This window comes from Uloborus diversus, chromosome 4, assembly GCF_026930045.1.
Source record: "Uloborus diversus isolate 005 chromosome 4, Udiv.v.3.1, whole genome shotgun sequence".
Lineage (NCBI taxonomy): Eukaryota > Metazoa > Arthropoda > Arachnida > Araneae > Uloboridae > Uloborus > Uloborus diversus.
This window is the reverse complement of record NC_072734.1, coordinates 139,049,709-139,069,463: the sequence shown is the minus strand read 5'-3', so window position 1 is coordinate 139,069,463 and position 19,755 is coordinate 139,049,709. Positions and strand designations below refer to the sequence as shown.

The 19,755-nt window shown below is 32.8% G+C and overlaps 1 protein-coding gene across 1 annotated transcript in view; it reads left to right on the top strand.

The window, feature by feature from the left end:
* Positions 1 to 8,936: 8,936 nt before the first annotated feature.
* Positions 8,937 to 19,755, top strand: part of LOC129221506 (actin-related protein 3) — a 44,187-nt gene continuing 33,368 nt past the window's right edge. Inside the window, exons 1-2 of the mRNA XM_054855996.1 lie at positions 8,937 to 9,137; positions 18,807 to 18,862. Coding sequence (XP_054711971.1) covers positions 9,094 to 9,137; positions 18,807 to 18,862 — 100 coding nt within the window. The 5' untranslated portion in view covers positions 8,937 to 9,093. The remainder of the gene's footprint in view (positions 9,138 to 18,806; positions 18,863 to 19,755) is intronic.

Here is a 19,755-nt window from a genome sequence, read left to right as displayed (position 1 = left end):
GGAATAAAGTATTCCTCACACATCTAAAAAATTTAAAAAAAAAAGCAGCACCTTTTAAACAAAGCAGCTAATACACTTGTTTCCCTTAAAAAAAATTCTTTAACAGCTTTCAAAACGAAAAAATAATAATTAAAATTAATAAGCTTATTAAAATAAATACATCATATTTAAAAAATCGTTTCTTTTTCCCCTGTTGCCAAAAATATTTTTTTAAATGAATTAATGTACTTACTAAAATAAATAAAAACAAAATTTCAACTTAAAGAAATACTTTTCACTGTCAAAAAAAAATCGTCTGCGCATATCGTTATGTAGAAACATAAATGACTGAGTTTATTTGCCGAAAACTGAATACCTAAATTAAAACTTTAGCATGAAAATAAAAACAAGTCATATCAACAATAATTGTTTCATAGTTAAAACCATAGCTGCGGAGTCGGAGTCAATCTCATTTTGGGATTAAGGAGTCAGAGTCGAATATCCAAGAATCGGAGTCAGTCATTTGTCCTCCGTGTATAAATTTTTGCCAAAGCTACGAAGTCAGAGTCGAAGTCGGGGAGTCGGAGTCCGATTAATTGTCAGGTACAGGAGTCGGAGTCAGGTGCCTCTAAATTCTCAGAGTCGGAATCTGGAGTCAATTGCTATTTTCAACAAAATTTGTTTGAAATAAATCCGCCTTCAAGTACAGAATCTACTTTCAATTTCCCCGTAGGCGCTAATGTTAAGTTTTTTTGAACTGTTCAAAATTGAACAAAAAATAGTTCAAATCAAAAAGTGAAATATGGGACTGAGGTGTCCTTGCCGAGATCTTTCGAACAAAAAAACGTTTGTTCGAATCGGACTATTCATTCAAAAGTTATTAGGGGGGGACAGACAGACAGACCGACAGTCATTTTCCCCCATCTCAATACCCTACTTTCCAATTTTTAATTTTTCAATATTTATTTAATTATTTTATTTATTTTTGATTTTTTTTTTCGCGACATTTTTAAGATGCATTAAGCCTTCTTTCATGCTTTTTTCTTCTTTTTCTGACTTTTACTGGGAAAGTAGGCTAAAAAGGTGAGTTCTTTATTTTAGAATTCAAAAAAAAACCTCTCACTTCCGAAATTCTTTGTTTTTACAAATCCTTGAGGGGTTCTTGTAGTTTTTAACTTTATTTTTACTGTATGTAAATTAATTTTACAAAAATAGTACGGTTATTTTGTTCTAAAAGTTAATTCTTATCGATGCCACGAATTATTTAGACATTCTATTAACGTGCCTCCTTTGGGTACTGAATTTCTGAAAATAAGTTGACTCCAGCATTTTATAAAAATATAAAGGTGTTATTTTATGTAAAATATAATAGGAATTTTGAAAGCATGTCTGGATAGCAAATACATGTATGGTATTTTTGTATTGTTTATGTTTAGGATGTTCTGTTGAGACATTTCTACTTTTCATACATCGAAATTTGAGTAACTAAGCCCTTTTTTGGCTGAAATAGTTATTGATTTTGGGGATGTTTTCCGCTTTAAACATCACAATTTGAATCGCTTTGCTCTTTTTTAGCAGAGTATGAGAAAAGTTTTTGTTCGATGAAATGCATGTTGGAAAATAGCTTTTATTTCTATTGGTAAATATTTCATAGGTGAGCTCTTATAGTAATTTGTCAATTTAAACATTTTAAATACTTTCTAGTAATTGTTTTTTGTGTACAAAAACGTTTTAGTTTCTGGTATTTCTGAAACGTATATTCGTGATGTTTTTTGTTGTGGTTTTATGTTGTTTTTATATATATTGTGTTCTGAAGTGCTTTGATCATGTTTTTTTTATCTGATTTTTTTCCTGCTGGCGCTAAAAAAACATCACTAAGAACGATGTATGACATATGTCGATGTATGAAATATGTCGTCATACATCGTTTTCTTGGCCCCAAGAGGAAAAAGTCGCCAAGGGTGGGGTATATCACATCAGCTATTGCCTTTTAAAGGCTTTTCTGTGCCAAGATTGTTCCCATGGTTTTTTTTTTTTTTTTGCTTGTTTGTTTGTTTTGTTTCTGTGTCTTGTACTGTTTGTGGTGCAGGTTCTTCTGTAATGTGCACCATTGGAAATTTAAAAAAAAAAAAACAAAGGCTTATATTAGAGACGTACCGAGTAGCACTTTGGCCGAGTAGCCGAGTACCGAGTACTCGGCCTTTTATTACTCGGCCGAGTTACCGAGTACTCGGCCTTTCACTACTCGGCCGAGTTCCAAGTACCAATTATGTTTTAAGAAGAACCACCGACACACATTTGTTTGTGTCAAAAATTTTACAAAAAAATAATTTTTTAAATTAAAAATAAATAAATAACAGGTATGATTAATCAAGTTGGAATTAAAACAAATTACACTAAAATCCCTCTAATGCGGACACTAACAGGACAAATTTTTTTTCTGCAATACAGAGGCGTCCGCAGGACAGGGGTTTAATAATGTTATTTGCATTGGAACTGGGGAATTAAAAATTGTCCGCATAAGAGGGGTGTCCGCCTTTGAGGGGTGTCCGTTAGGAGGGGTTTCACTGTATACCAACCAATTATAGTTCTAATCTGCCAAACATAAATAATTTTTAAAAGCAGATAAAACAAATGTGCAGGAACACTCCAGACCACGTGTTTCTGCCCCCCCCCCCCCCCCCCGTTACAAGGAACGTCTTTTTCAGTGCATAACATTTGAGCTAGAGAATGTAAAGACATTCAACAAAAAAATACGACTTTTGTCGGATGCCTTTAAATCTACGAGCCCCCATTTTGTGCATTGAAAAAGGAATTCCTTGTAATGCCAAAACACGTGTCTGCAGAGTTCCTGCACTGTACTTTTAAGATTGTTTTATTTTTTAAGCAAAGTTATTTTTACATTTTTATAACTAATTTTTGTTTGTAGCAAAAATCCATTTTTAATATAAAAATTACATATTTTCTATACTTACATTTTTTGCGTAATTTTTAATAAATAAGTTTTATTAACTTTGGGGACATTAAAATAAAGATTTATTCCATTGAAGCATTACAAACTTCATTATTCTCAAAATTTAAATTTGACTTATAAATTTTAATTGTAAATGATTGCAGAATATAATGTTTGCTCTTTTTTTATAAATTTTAGTATCTGTCTTGGACAATATTCAATTTTTTGCAACTACTCGGTATTGGCCGAGTATCTGATCAGAATTTGGCCGAGTAGGCCGAGTACCGAGTAGTTACCGAGTACTCGGTACGTCTCTAGCTTATATCTTTTTCTAATGCAATTTATATTACTCTTTTGTACTTTAACTATACATTTTTGATAATATACAATAAATTACTACACACAAAAAATACTTACTCCCGTTACTCTTCCTCTTGCTAAACCATGAAAAATAGTGTCTTCAAAACTGCTATCCTGAATAAAAATCACAAAAATTACACTTTAGAGCATATTCATTAGGTAGAGCATCATATGTATTACAACATTACTCCTACTATTCTAAAAATGAAAAATAATAACTGCAATGATGATAATTTGCACCAAATTAGTGAATGATAATGTTTTTTGTTAAATTATGCTTCAGTTAAGAAAAGTAAAATAGTTAGCAAGGTTAATGAGAATCAACAGTCTGCAAAATAAATTTATCATTCAACATTATTTTAAACAGAATATCATGCTGAAAATTTACCAAACATTTTTATTATTTTGTTCGGGGAAAAAAAATATTTTCTTCCATGAAGATACTGACTGACTATCACGAGAAAAGCTACCGCCGAAATGCCTGTCCCTGTCAGCTTCTATAGCAACGAGGCGCGTCTCATTTTTCAAAGGGAAGCTTAATGTTGGAAAAACTTGTACGACTGCACAAAGGCGAGCAGACGAGTGGCGAAATAGTGCCACAAAGCCTTCCTGCGAACCCTTGCAGAAAATGAACGAAATTCGTTTCTATGGCAGTAGGCGGGCTCAGACTTGATGGCGGAAGCTTTTCTCGTGAAAATCAGACAATAAATGTGCTCAAGTGCATTATCAAAATCAGGCCAAATAATATGACTGATCAAGTTTATAAATTTCAAATTCTGAAAATATTAAACAGTTCGGCTCCAGTGATTTCTTTTTTAGACATGCTATTTTTATATTAAAAAAAATCTGAAGCCACTCGTAGAAATTGAATATCAATTTTTAGCAGTTCATCTTAATTTTTGGAAGATTTTAGAAATTAAAATTGGTTAAGGACATTATTTAGTGATCAAATACATTAATCAAAAATTCTTATGCTCTGAAAAAAAAAATTACTAAATCAAGATATGTCATGAATTACTTATTCAAAAAATGGTACAGATGTGATATACCCCCCCCCCCCATCAAGATATGTCATGAATTACTTATTCAAAAAATGGTACAGATGTGATATACCCCCCCCCCCTTGGCGAGGATAGAATTTTTAGCTCATTTCAAAAATCGCCAACGTTGGCGATAAAACTTTTTCCGCTAGCCCTAGTAACCCTGCAGAATATACCTGGGAAGCAGGGCTGCGGAGTCGGAAGGAAAATGACCGACTCCGACCCCGACTCCTGGATTTTGAAACGCCCGACTCCAACTCCGACTCCGACTCCGGATGTTTTTGATTTTTTTAATTGTATTTTTTCAACTCCCTCTCTCCCTTCAGGGGAAGGGGGAAAACCTCTAAACAGAGATTGAAATATTGATTCCTTTTCATGAAAATTTCGCATTTTGTTTTTTATTGTAAACCCAAGGCGCATACAATGTTAGAAATTCAATTTAAAAATCAAATTTTCCAACAGTTACGAGTTAAGAAGTGAGATGACTTAAAAATCCCTTTTAAAAAATTTGAAAATGATTATCTGTAATTTGCCCCCCTTTAATGTTTAACAAATAGATATTGATCAAATCGTGTGCTTTCAGTTTTTGAAAGCTGTAACTTGAGAGAAAAAAAGCTTTTTTTTCTAAATCCAAGTTTTTGAGAGGGGGTGGTTTGCCCTGGGTGACACCCATCTGGTAGATGACACCCAAAGTTAATTTCAGAGTTTATAAATACTTTAATTCTGAAACTTTTCGCGAATATATTTTAAATTATATTTCATCAATCAAATTTCAACGAAAATAGGGCACATATACATCAGGAGCTAATTTTACACAAAATACGGCGGTATACAAATTTGTACGAATAGCTTTTACTATACCTATATTTCTTCTTCGCTAAATTTTTAATTTAAATTTTATTGTCTGCTTTAGAATTAACCTTAATATTAAGATTTTAAGATTAGCTGCAATTATTGAGTGTTGCAATCAAGAAATCATTTACGCTTATTTTGTTCCATACTTTTTAGTGAGCACCAAGCTTATAGAAATGGTCTTAATAAAGAAAAAACATTAGATTATTTTTCATCGGATCTTTTGGATTCGTGCTTTCGCGCCAGAGCGTTTTTGAATTTGTCGATCATCCTTAAACGTTTCAACCTTAGCTACGGGCCTCGACTTATTAATTTGTTACGTTTCTTTCGCTATTTTATAACTGAGATCGAACAAAACACTATATTTCTATTTTTATTTGAAAGTGATTACTTGAAAATGTTAGGCAACAAAACCGTTTGCTGACAGTCGCTATTAGTTAAGTTAAAAAGCAAGCAAACTAGAGGACGGCTACAGTAAGTTCGGTAAGCATTCAGGCTAGCTGATTGCCATAATGGCAGTTATTTTCTCATTAGTATCTTTTTATACATGTAATTGAACCAATTGGTAGTCAGTTTTTAAAAAATGCAAGGAGAGTCAGTGAAAAGGAAAGAAGAAAAGAAACCCGGAGTCGGAGTCGGCAAGTTTTCTAACAACTCCGACTCCGACTCCTTTACCCCCAAAATCAGTCCGACTCCGACTCCACAGCCCTGCTGGGAAGTACAGATGTGAACTAATTCTTTTCGCACGTGTGTCTGTGGAGGTAGATGCACATATGTTCCGCTCTTAGGGGGATTTTACGACGTGGTGTTGTTCGTGCAATATACCTTACAGGAATGCTTATTTTGTGTTAGTTTAAATTCAGTAGTTGTGTTTTGAAGTAAAAACATTAGAAAATGCCAGTTTCTTCAAACTTGAAGGTTAATTAAAAGTTAACTCCAACGTGGTGTGTATCTGTAACGTGCCATTGTCATATGATGTATTGTTTTAGACTGAGTGTGAATATTTATACCATATAAAAAGGTAAGTTCTTTATTTTAGAATTCAAAAAAAAACCTCTCACTTCCAAAATTCTTTGTTTTTACAAATCCTTAAGGGGGTTCTTGTAGTATACATAACTGTGATCATACTCCGACTGTAATGTATATTAACAGTCGGAGGGATAACGGACCGAGGTCCTGGCGAGCCAGAGGTCTCATAGTACTTTCGTAATGAGACCGAGGCAGGGCCGGCGAGCCGAGGTCTCATTACGAAAGTACTATGAGACCGAGGGCTCGTATCCCGGAGAAATGATGAAAAAAAAATTAATGCATTACTTTCGACTTGTAATTAATACAATAATTTATTTCATTGTATTTTAATATGTTTACAAAAAACATCGGCCCTGTACATTTTTGAAGCATATATTCGTGATGTTTTTTGTTGTGCTTTTATGTTGTTTTTATATATATTGTGTTCTGAAGTGCTTTGATCATGTTTTTTATCTGATTTTTTCCTGTTGGCGCTAAAAAAGCATCGCTAAGAACGATGTATGACATATGTCGTCATACATTGTTTTCTTGGCGACGCTTTCTTGGCGCCAACAGGAAAAAGTCGCCAAGGGTGGGGTATATCACATCAGTTCCCAAAAAATTTCTTTCATTAATTTCAAGCTGTCTGAAAATTTTAACAGTCATGTCAGTTTATTTAACGACTTAATAACTTTATTAATAATATAATTTAAAATATCTTTGCTGATAACTTTTTTTTTCAAACTTTTTGCACGTTTACATTACCATTCTTTATATTTTCATTTACTATTTGATGGCTAATAAATTATTTATTTATAAACCAGCAAGATTTAGTTTTGCCTTCTCAAAACAGAGCACCTCTCTGCTTTTCAAACATTGCCAAAAAATATTATCAAATTATAAATAAAATTTGTGAACTTTAAGGTATGTAACAATGAAATAATGTCATCTCGTATGTTAATGCACAAGTTTCATTGCTGATGACATTTCAGCGTTACTCAATTATTGATTTTGGCTAATATATATCGCTCGTTTGGAAGAAAAATGTCACAATACGAAATTTATTCACTTATTTTGCTTAAAGGCTTTCAAAGCACGTAACCTTCTTTGGAAAATAATGAGATTTTTTAGTCAAAAATTTAACCACTGGAGAGCACAGCAAACTTACCTTTCTTAATGCAAATTGAAGAGTTCAACTTTAAACGCTTCTCCTACAAAATTTCAATTTTTCATATTGTGGCACTCTCCAAATGAGCGATATATGAGGATGATAAGGAAGGAGGGAGACTTAGATTAAAACTTACATGTATTTACTCAACTTTTTAAATACCTTAGCACTTCAAGTTCAGTCATTGAGTTTTTAAAAAAATTTAATAAACACCATTTACCAACAGTAATTACAGAATTAATGTGTATCTGAAGCCTTTAACCAATGGTGTGCACCAAGGGGGCGTCATAGAACACGACTTGCCATTAAATTTTTTTTTAGGGGTGGGGGCACCCCTGCCTTTAACAAATTGCGAAATTTTGCGGAAAGTTTCATGGATTGGTAGAAATGTTGGAAGCAAAAACATTTTCTGTACCCATGGCATCTAGTGTACTAAAATGTAAAAAAAGCCTTTTTCTGTTGCAAAAAAACTTCTGTTAGAAGTGCCCTTATATCTTACAATGCAATGCCCCTCTTTTGGTCTGGGGAAAACACTACCACAGATCTCCCATATACTTCTTACATTTGTATTTAAACCTGTACAATTTCTGAACACAGCAGCCAAGAAATAGTTGGAAAGAAAAAGTGGGGTTAAGAAAGGGAGAAAGAGGAAAACTGGAAAATAACCCACTAGAATACAAAGAGTTTAAAATGGCTCAGAGTAAGATTTTTCATTCATTTCATTAATTATTAATTAGGTAGTGTTGCAACTTAGGCTGTGCTCACACTCTCATAACTGAATTTTAAAAATTGTGAATACTAAATACTCACTGAATTAGGGACTTTTATTTCCACTTCAGAAGTTGCTTCTTCATTTCCTAATATTTCTTTGAACACCTTATTCCATGTTGGAGGAGCACCTCCAGAGAATTTATGTGAGAATAATGATAGTGAGCTAGGTGAGTAGTTTAAAGTTTCACATTTTCGATTGAATATAGTCTCAGATGATAAACTACTAGACTCATCAAAATGCAGTGATTCTAAATCTTCGGTAATAGGGGCAACCTTATCTACTAATGATTCATTTCGCTCAAAGTTGAGGATACTTTGTTCATATACTTTCTGTTCCGTATATTTTATTCTACAACGAGAAACATCATTTGAAAAATGCTCCTCAAATAAATTTTCTGAGCGTTTAATACTCTTTCCGGCATTTTTTGTTGCTTGTGGCTCATGAAACACTTTCCTAATGGAAGTTTTGAAATCCAACTTGCTCTCAGTCATACTTAATTTTAAATACTAAAATTACTATAAATAGAAGTCAATCTTAAAACAATACAAAACATAATTATTTACACATAAAATAATTATCAAAGCTCTTCGGTATTTGATTTTGAAATTTATCCACACTCCCGCGAAACATGCGGTTTTGTGTTTGTGAGGTTTTTGTTGTTGCCATTCAACGTATTAAAATTATGTTTGTTAAATGGCAGTATTTGCTGGCAAGTAGCTAAAATGATTCATTTAGCCGACTGTGAGGAATATAAGAATTGAAGATTAATGAAAGACAACTATTTAGCAAAAAGAGCATTAATGTGCATTGTATGATAACATAAGTTCCCCCTCAATCGCGGATGACAGACAAAAGTTTGCATTTAACAAAAATGTTGCTTGTAACCGCGTGAGTCACAAAATTGCTGGGAGCGGGCGGTGAAGTTTGTTGTTTTTTGTATAAAACTAATTTATTTTATTAAATGGCTGGAAGACTCCCTGCAATTGTCATAGACAATGGAACTGGGTTTGTGCAATTCTTTTCATTCGATCAATGTTACTTCTAGGTGTGATATTTGTTGATGAACTAGAGAACAAATCTTCAAATCGTCTCAAGTGTTATCGATCTTCATTTCCGCTAATCACTATTTAGCTTTTGTTACAAGTGTAACATCACTTTTTCAAATTGAAAATCAAACCTCCCTTTACTGTAAAGTTGTTTTTTTACCTCACTATTGATGTTTTATGGATGTGATTCGTAAATCCCACAGTGGAGCCTAGATAATGTCAAGAACTACATCTATAACGTTTATCAATCTTTCATCGCCTACTACATTATTTCTAGCATATATACATTATATTATTGATATCTTATTTGTCATCTTCATATAGCGTAAATTTCTTTATAATATTTTTTAAGGTGAAATGTAACTTATACATGTAGCGTAACTGTCGATATAAGAATTTCTCTGTATTAAATTTTTTGCGATAAAATTCAAGGGCCCCGGTTTCAGATGTACTGCAGAGGTAAGAATCCCTTCCCCCATGTTCAGGGGAGCAATGGGTGCCCCGACTTTTGTTTTCTCATTTTCACAATTAAAACTTATAGTATCAAGTAGGGTAGATTAAAATATGACAGGAGCCTTTTCGAAGTGTATCCAAAATATTCAATGGTGTATGAAAATGAATTTTCCTTGAAACTGTAGGCTTAATTAAACAAAAGAAATATCAAACAGACATACTTACTTTGCACAGATGTTTTATTTTTTAATTAAACCTAAAAGTAAAAACAATATTTAAGATTTCTTTTCTTCTAAAAATCAGCCTTGAAACAAAGGGGAAATGGGTAAACCCAGTGGCAGAAAGTTTTGTAGCTGTAGAACTTCATAATCTGTCTGCAAAATTTGCTCATAGTTTCAATAAAAAAACGAGTCTTTTTTTTTAAACTAATTTTTTTTTAAATATGGCAGGAGGTGACCCCCCCCCCCCCCCCCCCCCAAGACTATGGTGCAGCTCCCTAAATTCTATGAAGCAATCCCCTCTCAGAAAACGTTTAACTAAATTTTGTAATTTCAACCCTTAGCAGAGAAGATGCGGCCTCACAGACTGCTCAAAAGTTTATCGGATCACCTCCATTTCATTTTCAATCCAGTAGAATGGTTTTTCCCTATAGCTTTTTGTTTTGTGACCTTGATGCTAATCAGTATCTTTAGGCAAGTGCATCTTGTTCAAATTTAATTGTATTCTGTAGAAGCGGTCTGTGAGACCGCAGCTCCCCTTCAGTGTTACTATTTTTGGCTGTAGTAGACATGGCTGTTAACGTTAGAACTGCGGACATAGGTTCATTTATCTTATACATATGTTATGCGGAAGAGATGCAAAATATTCTGGATGAGGTTGAGATTTGTTTGAAATGTTTACAAACTTTATGCAATGGTGTTCCAGGGACAGTGTAGGCTGAATTATTTCTCGAAATACGAGGCGAAATACTAATAGTGAAAGGACTGTCAAAATTTTTCCGTAACATGATATAATCAATTTTCTGGTACTAAAATGTCCTGTATATATTAATGAGCTAAAATAAAATCATTAATAAATAATAGGTTTATTTTTATTAGGAGTAGTTAGTTATTTACTGTAGCATATGATTTTCTTGAAAAATCTTAAGACTGTAGCAAAATTTCCCCCGAAAAGGTGCATTGCGATTCAAAATTCAAAAATATTTTTTCCCCATGCTAATAAGAGTTCAAAGCACATCTAAGGGAAATTACAGGAATGTATCTTAATTACACGATTTTAAAAAAAAATGTAAATAGAGAGGTCTCTGAGACCTTACGTCCCCTGTTACATCCTACTTTTTCACCTCCACTGTTACGGGTTAATAAAAATAAAAGGAGATTTTATTTGTTTACCTTTTAACAAAGCAAACTGAACATCAAAAATTAGAAAAATCCGATTATCATAGCGGATCCAAAGAGATTGCAATCCTCAAAGTGCTCCAAAAGTATAAAAACGTATCATAAAAAAAACATTTTTTTTAAAAAATTAGTTAAGAATTGCATTTTAGAGACCTATAATAAACATATCATTAATTTCTCTCAACAGAGTTGAAGCAAAACTAAAATTGATTCATCTATTTTCAGCATTTAAATTTTTAACTCATAAACAAAAACAGAATTTCGTTTTAAAATCTTAAAAAGATGACTTTAATAGATTTTTCATTTATTTGCTTCCATATAAAGCGAAGTTAGCTTGAAAAAAAAGTAACAGTTCGATTCTCATACTTGATGCAAACAGATTGCAGTTTTCAAAATGAAGGCATTAAAAGTATAAAAGCGGTAAATAAAAAAGTTTGTTAAAGTAAAATAATTTTAGAATTACCATTCAACAAGTCTGCATGATTTATATTATTAATTAATAATCACTGGCATATTCACCAAAAATTCAGAGTCAGGGAAAAAAAATTGGGATGAGTATAGTTTTAACATCATATGCTAAATAGCAATAATTTTATAGCACCCTGTTTAAAGCAATAAAATTTCAATTCTGCTTTTTTTTTTAAAGTCATTAGCGTTGAAAAAAAGTCCTGACACTGCATTTTCAGAGAAGTGTATAACAACACCAACACTTTGCCCCCAAAGCAGAATACTACTAAATTTGCGACGTATGTCGCAGAACAGATGCCTGAGCTGTAGAACAATTCTGTTCAAATGTGAGAAGAAAACTGATAAATGTTCTGCAGAAATTCTGCAAATTTCGGTGAAATTTCTGCAGAAACCGCGGTGCCGAAATTCTGCAACAACTGTGGTGCCGAAAATCTGCAGAAACTGCGGTGCAGATAATCTGTAAAAACTGCAATGTTCTATAAATATCTTCCAACTCAAGATAGACTTTTGCAGAACTTCTGCAGATTTCTTAAATTTAGAAGAAAATCTAAAATTCTCGCAAATTACGATAATTTGACGGAAAGCTCGCGATGTTGCATTCGATAAGTCCTTTGTGGGACTTTCCCAATCGATCTTCATCCACTGCAATTTCGGCCATACACGTATGTTTTGAAACATGCCAATATTGAAACACTTCCATTGCCGGAAATTGCGTGTTTTGTTTGAGATTTCAATCTCTTTGCATCCAGAAAATATTTCAATTATTTAGAAAGTTTTGAAGTGTTTTATATATGCAACCCAAACTCAACTCATTTTATTTATTATTTTAGCAATTTATTTATTTAGTAACATTATTTTAATTGCTCCTTCATGCCATGTAAAATTAACCAAAAAAATATGGCTTGCCGGCTAGGTTCGGATTTTTAAAAAATTTTGTATCTTTGCTCTTTCTATGCATTTTAGAAAGCAAATAAACTATTTTTGGAGAATCTCAATCGGTTTAGGTTTGACACCTTGTTAATTTTTTTTTTTTTTTTTTTTGGTTTTATAGTTTTTATGATCAACTAATTTTCCAAATTCAGTGCTCTTTAATTAGTCATTTGGTTGAAAGCTGTGATGTTTCTGGAAATATCTCATTTCCACAAAAATAAATAGCAACACTCCAGATTTAAAAAAAAAAACTGAAAATATAAAAAAAATGAAACGATAATATGAAACGATTTTTAGTTTTGGCACCATATTTGTGGAAAATGTCACTTTTTTTCGCTTGAAGTAGAGGAATATGGGGCAAAGTGAAATGGTGAAATATTTACTTCGCTTTTAGTACCACCTATCTGGTAATTAATATTTTAACTATGTAGTAACACATGTAGTCTATTCCAGTCAAGAAAAAATTTCCTCTGAAAATTATAGAACATGATATCAATCAATCAATCAATACAATCAATTTTCAAAAATTGATACTCATTTTGTAATTTTTTGTTGTATGTCGAAAATTATTTTCACGTTCGGATAAATCTGCAACGGTCTACCTCTGACGTCACACGAATGGGTGGAGCTACGTAACCTTCTGACGTCACATCGTTTCTTTTGCTAGTTTGATTTTCGCGTTGAATTTCTTTCTTTTTGCTTCTCGATCTTAATTAATTAATTTTTTTTTTCGCTTTTTATCTTTATTTTCTTTTTGTTATTGTTATAAAACGGAAAGGGAGTTCATTTTTTTAAAAGCAAATACGGTTTTATTTCATATTTAATTAAAATAAATTAAGAATATTATTATTATTTTTTAAAGATTTTTATGACGTTCTGGAAGATGTGATTATTTTATTCATTAAAATGAGAGGGGGAGAGGGATTATCAAAATTAGTTTATCAAGTTATTTTCCAAAATATGTTTTATTTTAGCTATTTAAGTGAAGCATTTTGTGGAGAAATATAAGTTTTAAGTTTTTGTGAAATGAAACGGTAAACGAAAAAACAATGAAAAAAAAAGTACGACTATAATTAAATACTTTTGCGCCGAGAAACAATTGGAAATATCTAACTTTTATCAGCACAAATAAATAGATTGTTGAATACACGTGTTTCGGGGTTTCCAGAAACCTCTTTTTCAATGCAAAGTTGTGAGCTTTTGCATGTAAAAACATCCAATAAAAATCTGTTTATTTAGACTAAAAATTGGATATTTCTTGTTAATATTATTATTAACTAGTGGTACCCGCACGGCTTTGCCCGTAGCGAAAAGTTAAAAGGTCATTTGGTTCGCCTGTATATTTACAAATAATTGATGATGAATTTCTCGCAAGTTTGCTATTTTAATTTGCCTGTTACGGTTCCTCGTTATGATAATTTGGTAATTTAATCCTCCGTGTTGTGATAATTTGTTCGGAAAAATTTTCTTAAAATTAGAATAGAAAAAGAACAAAATCGGATTTTCGAAAAATCGCTTCGAGGTGCACACCCTCTTGCTACGTACTCATTTTGTGTCAAATTTCATAAAAATCGGCCGAACTGTTAAGGCGCTGTGCGCGTCACAGAGATCCAGACAGAGATCCCGATATCCAGACAGAGAGACTTTAAGCTTTATTATTAGTAAAGATTTTTAAAGATGTTATAAAAGATATAAATTTGGCGTTCCAAGACATAGGGTTAAGATGTAATAACTTTTCTTTCTAAAAATAGGGGGTGGCAATTGTCAAAATTAGTTTTATCAAGTTACTCAACCATTATATTTTTATTTTAGCTACTAAGTAAAACTAATAGCTTAATGGGGTTAATTTAATAGCTAAGTTAATCTCGAACAATAGGTTTTAAAAGTCCGTAAAATAAAACGGCTGACGAAAAAACAATGAAAACGGAAGGGCAGGAGGGGGTGCATTATTATCATACAAAATCCAAATTATTTCTAATGAGGAATAAGAGGAAACAGAGGTATGGATTAAAACGGAAAATATACATTGATGAAGTTTAATGCATTTGTGCTCAGGTATCCTAACTCCTTTAAATGATTTCTTTTGACCAAGTTTCAGTTTTTTGTATTACTTTAAGGAATAAACTAGGATGACTTGAATAAGAGGCCCATGCTCTTTTCGCTACGCCGCAGACGCGGGTTCGATGCCAAGGATGGGCACGGTCAACTGGGCCTTTCATTTCTTCTATGGGTCGATAAAATGAATACCAAGTGTGCTTGGAATCTAAACACTAGGGGCTCCTTGTTCGGCTGACCGGCACGTCTGATTTTTGCACCCTAGTGCCAAATATTAGTTCATACTAAGTTTTGTAGATTTTTATTTTGAGGATATAAAGCTAGGAATATGTTTTTTAAATGAATAAAATTGTAAATGAAAATCAGCGTTACCTCCGTAGTCAAAAGATTAAATAACACTAGCCTACACTCCAGGGTGCCTCGTACCTACCGCTTACGCCTACAATCCAGGGTCCCCCTACCTACCGCTTACACATGATTTAATTGTTCGGATGGGACCCTGAAGACAGTTTAGTTTCTTGATCCAGAGCATGAACCGGGCAGTCCCTGATCCAGCACCCTCGGAGACATCGATATGGAATGGAAACTTGGAGGTCTTCGTAATCACGACTGATTAAACGTGAACCTGTCACCATTAGCGTACACGGAGGATCTCCTACCGACTGCATCGAACCCGCGACCCTGCAGTTGCGAGTCCAACGCCCTACCGATCAGGCCATCATGGCCACATGTTAAGAACATGCAAAGTTCCATGTATTGTTTACCTGGGATCGTGGTGACTTGATCGCCAAAGTGTTGTCGGATTCGCAACCGAAGGGTCTCGGGTTCAATGCCAGCCGGTCGTAGATATTTCGTGTTTGTTAAATAGTTGATATAATATTTAATTTATGTTGAAAGATAAATTGTCTTTGAAAAATTTCAAAAGAACGCATGCATGGACACCGGCAGAATTAATTGCAAAGGGGTGTAACCATATAGAATTCTGTAGCAAAAATAATAGGGCTTCCATACAGTCATAGAATGTGGCCAATTGGAAAATCATTCGATTCTAATAGCTATAAATCCATTATATGACCAATGTGTCCCTTTTCCCCCCCTCCCCGAAAAAAAAAATGGTTTGAATTTTGAGATCTTTTATTCTCAAATTAGGTTTTCGCAATCAGGAATTGCGGTAGGACCCTACTCGAAGGGTTTCTTGTTCCTACTAATGGAATTCACCGCAAAGTAATTTGAATTCAAGAAGTCAAAATTCAAATGAATGCCAGGGGCTGGATACTGGATGTTATGTGCTGGATTCTGTTTTTGCGTAAAAAGAATTGTTTAAAGTCGAAAAGGTCCAGGTAGTTATTAAATAATTCGATTTCGATGTGCATGGACGCTACCATCCAAGGGAAGGGACATACTAGCGGAGGCTCGTGGACCAGAGGACATGGACGCCACCAACGAGGAGAATGGACACGCACAATGGAGGCTCATGCACCAAAGAAGTTTGCATAATAAGCATAGAAAAATAAAATGAAAGGAAATCAACTATTGTCAAGTAAAAACAAAAAACAACCGTGATTGCTCAAAATAAAAAAAAATGCATAAACTTTTTTTATTCGACATTTTTTCTAATTCAGCAATTGCGAATTTGCTTATTGTTCTCTTTTGACCGTTTTCGGCGTCCGTCCGTCCTTTGATTTCATTTCTGTCACCACCATTGGATTTTTGGAGGGACTCCACCTTGGCCACCCCCCCCCCCCATGCTGCTCCTCCAGCGAGCACCGTCCTTCGTACACACACGCCTGCACACACACACATGCCTGCAGATAGACTCACACATACACACACACACGGCTACCCCCCCCCCCCCCATACACGCCTACATACACACACGCGTGATTGCGAAAAAAATAATTTCAATTCGGGTTGTCAAAATTCAAATTAATTTTTATTTATTTAATTATTTATTGATTTTTCAATTTTTAAAAATTATGTGATTAATTATTTATTAATTTAACTTAAATCTTAAGTCGACTTCTAAGACGTATTTCTATTTAATTATTCAGTTTATAAGTTACATTTTTCTGATCACAGTATTTTTGTACTTTTATATTTGCCCTTCGCTGAAAATGCAGAAATTTTTACTAACTTCCTTATCTATAGTATTAATAACCATTGAAACATCTTTAAAAATATTTAAAAAATATTAAATCATTTTTGTTTTTATAATTGATGTAATTTTATTTTTTAAAATCGTGTGGGGGGGGGCGGCACTTTCTTGCCGGATTCGAGTTGACATATGAGAAGGAATAATACTTATCATGATGTATTTTGCAGTTAGTTCTTTAGGTATTTTGCTATTTTTCAATATGTTTTCTAATCCAATTTAATTTTTATAAGTCAAGAGTTGTAAGAATGCCCCTAAAATTTATTTTTTAAAAATTTCTTATAAATAACTAGTAAAAAAATAGATACAAAAGATGTCATTTGAAAATTGTTTTTTGATTTTTTTCCAAAAGATGTGAGGTATAAGAACACCTCCTTGCACCCGTGCACATGCTCTTATTTCCTGTGGAAGTAATAGGTGTCATATCATTGTCGTATGATTTACAAAAGTAAAAGAAAAGGAAGGAAAAGAATAAGTAAAAAAAAAAAAAAATAGCTGTATTCATGCATGAAACGCAACGAAAATCCGCTTATTTCAGAGACCGCAGAAGAAAACGTAGCTCCACCCATTCTGATGACATCATAAGTCAACGTAGCTGTGACGTCAATGGTAGACCGTTGCAGATTTATCCGAACGTATTATTTTCGGCATTATTAAATGATGAAGTTCTTGTAACTAACAGTTGAAATATTAATTGAGACCTTCTAGTATTCGATGCAGTATTTATTTACTTAATATTAAGATTAATCGTATTTTGAATATTTTGTTCAATTAAACAAATACATGTGGGGCAAAGTAGATGGGGCAAAGTGAAATAGTTAATTTTGTTTAATTGTTCAATTATTTATTATATCTCTCACGTATTCTTTATTAATTACTTTATTAACACACCTTTATTTAGCAAATCACTTATTTATTTATTCATTCACTTATTTTCTTATGCATTCACTCTTTTATTCACGTATTTATTTGTCATCATACATTAATTAGTTAATTTATTTAGTTATTTGTTTATTTTTTCAGTATAATTTCATTTATTCATTAAACCTTTTATTTACTGATTCATTTGATCAAAAATACTTTTTATAGTTAAATCGAAAATATTTTACTGCAAAAGTATTTCATTTTTCACTTTGCCCCGTGAAAAAAAAGGGAAAATTTTCCACTTTTTTTTCTGAAAGCGAAAATTGATTGCCAAAAATAAAAAATACTATTTGAATGAAAAATTCAATATAAAATACAATATTATTTCTTCGCGTTCTGTAATTTCAAAACAAATTTCCAATTTGTTCATTTCGAAAAAGCTCTGTCTACTTAACCATCTCACTTTGCCCCACATTCCCTACTTGCAGAACAATTTTGGTGAAATGATATCACGTTGCAGAACATCCAAAAGTATTCTGCTTTGGGGCACTTTGCTAACAATATGATAAAACAAACAAGCAAAATTTTTCCCTATGTTTGGCACTATAGGTTATTTATCGCTTGCATCACAGAAGTGTGTTTTTTTATATGCAGAAATATGCTTAAATTTGATTTCAGATTTACTTTTCAGTAAACAATCTGAAAAAGATCCATTTTGTTTCGGATTATAGGTGTGGCGAACACTCATGTGCTCATGCGTGCGTCATGACATAACTTGAATCTTTCTCTGCCCTCACAGCAGTTCCTGCAAATAAATGTAAGAGTTGCGAGCAGTTTTTTTTCGTCTGCGGTTTCTCTATCGCAGACCACTTTTTTTTTAGCTCGGACAAAACTGTCCAACATAAAGTTTCGATGTCGTTGTGCGCTGTGTCGTGTGGCGTCATTTCTGCCACTGGGTGGGAAAATATTTAAAAAATGTTGGAGATATCTAGGCAAATGGTAGGCATCTGTTTTCAGGCAAGAAGTAATAATAATAGCCCTACTGATTACTGCTATTTAGAAAATGAAATGGTATAACAGGATTTAGAATAAAAATTGTCGATGAAAGCCTACCTATGGTTTGAACTTAATTCGTGTTTTACTCAAAACTTTAAAAAATCAATTTGCATCCCGTTTGCTTCTCACTGCCTCATCTCATCATTGCAAAGCATGCATGCTAAACTGGACAGTGAATGATTCAGTACTTTTTACAATTGTTGGGGGGGAAAATTGTTGCTGCTTAAATATTCATTTAGAGTTACTCTTCTAGGTACACAAAACTTGGTTTTGCTGGAAACAAAGACCCACAATTCATCATTCCATCTGGTAAGTAATTATGGCAGGTAACTGTTTATTTTTATTCTATTTTTTAATTCTACACTTATTTTTTTATTAAAATCAAACTCCTAATTATTACCAACTAAAAGAACCACATAAAATGAATGTAATCTTATTTATTTATGTTTTCATCAATTATACTTGGTTAAATCATAGAAAAGCTTCAGTGGTTCCCTGAAAAAAAAACTAATGAACTTGGTTAACTACTGTATGAAGATAATTTAAGAGATTTATTTTAATTTTAATTGCATTTTTTTGTTTTAATGTTTCATTCCTTAATTATTAATTATAATACAGTCAATGCCGCTTTATATGATCACGGCTATGGTTATCAGAATTGCTAAGTCCCGTCCATTTTTTTAGTGTATAAATGTATTAAAAAATCATTCTTTTTGGTAATCAACATTTCCTTTATTGTTATCAATTGATGAAAATTATTTTCCTTAAATCAACAACAAAATGCAGAAAAGAAACTTTCTCACTCTTTTTTTTTTTTTTTTTGCTTTGAAATTCAGTGAGGAAAAAGTATTTATCCCCAGTGTGATCAAGTAATTATCCTAGCCATGAAGGCATATTATGGACAGGAAATTTATTCAAAAGCTATTAAATACGGAAGACTATCAAAATTTTAGTGTAATTTCCTTAGCCAATAAAACAAAAGTTTTAGTAGCCATACTTTTATTGAGATTGTCATGGTACAGTGTCTCACCAACAACAGTGAAAGAGCAATTAGAAATTACTTCACTCATGGAAGATTTACAAAACCAGGTAACAATAGTGATGAATTTTTGGTAACAGAAATAGAAGAAATTATCATTTCCTTATCTGTTATGAATGCTGAGAATTTCTAATCTCGGATAGAGTTTGGGGAGAAAGTTGAA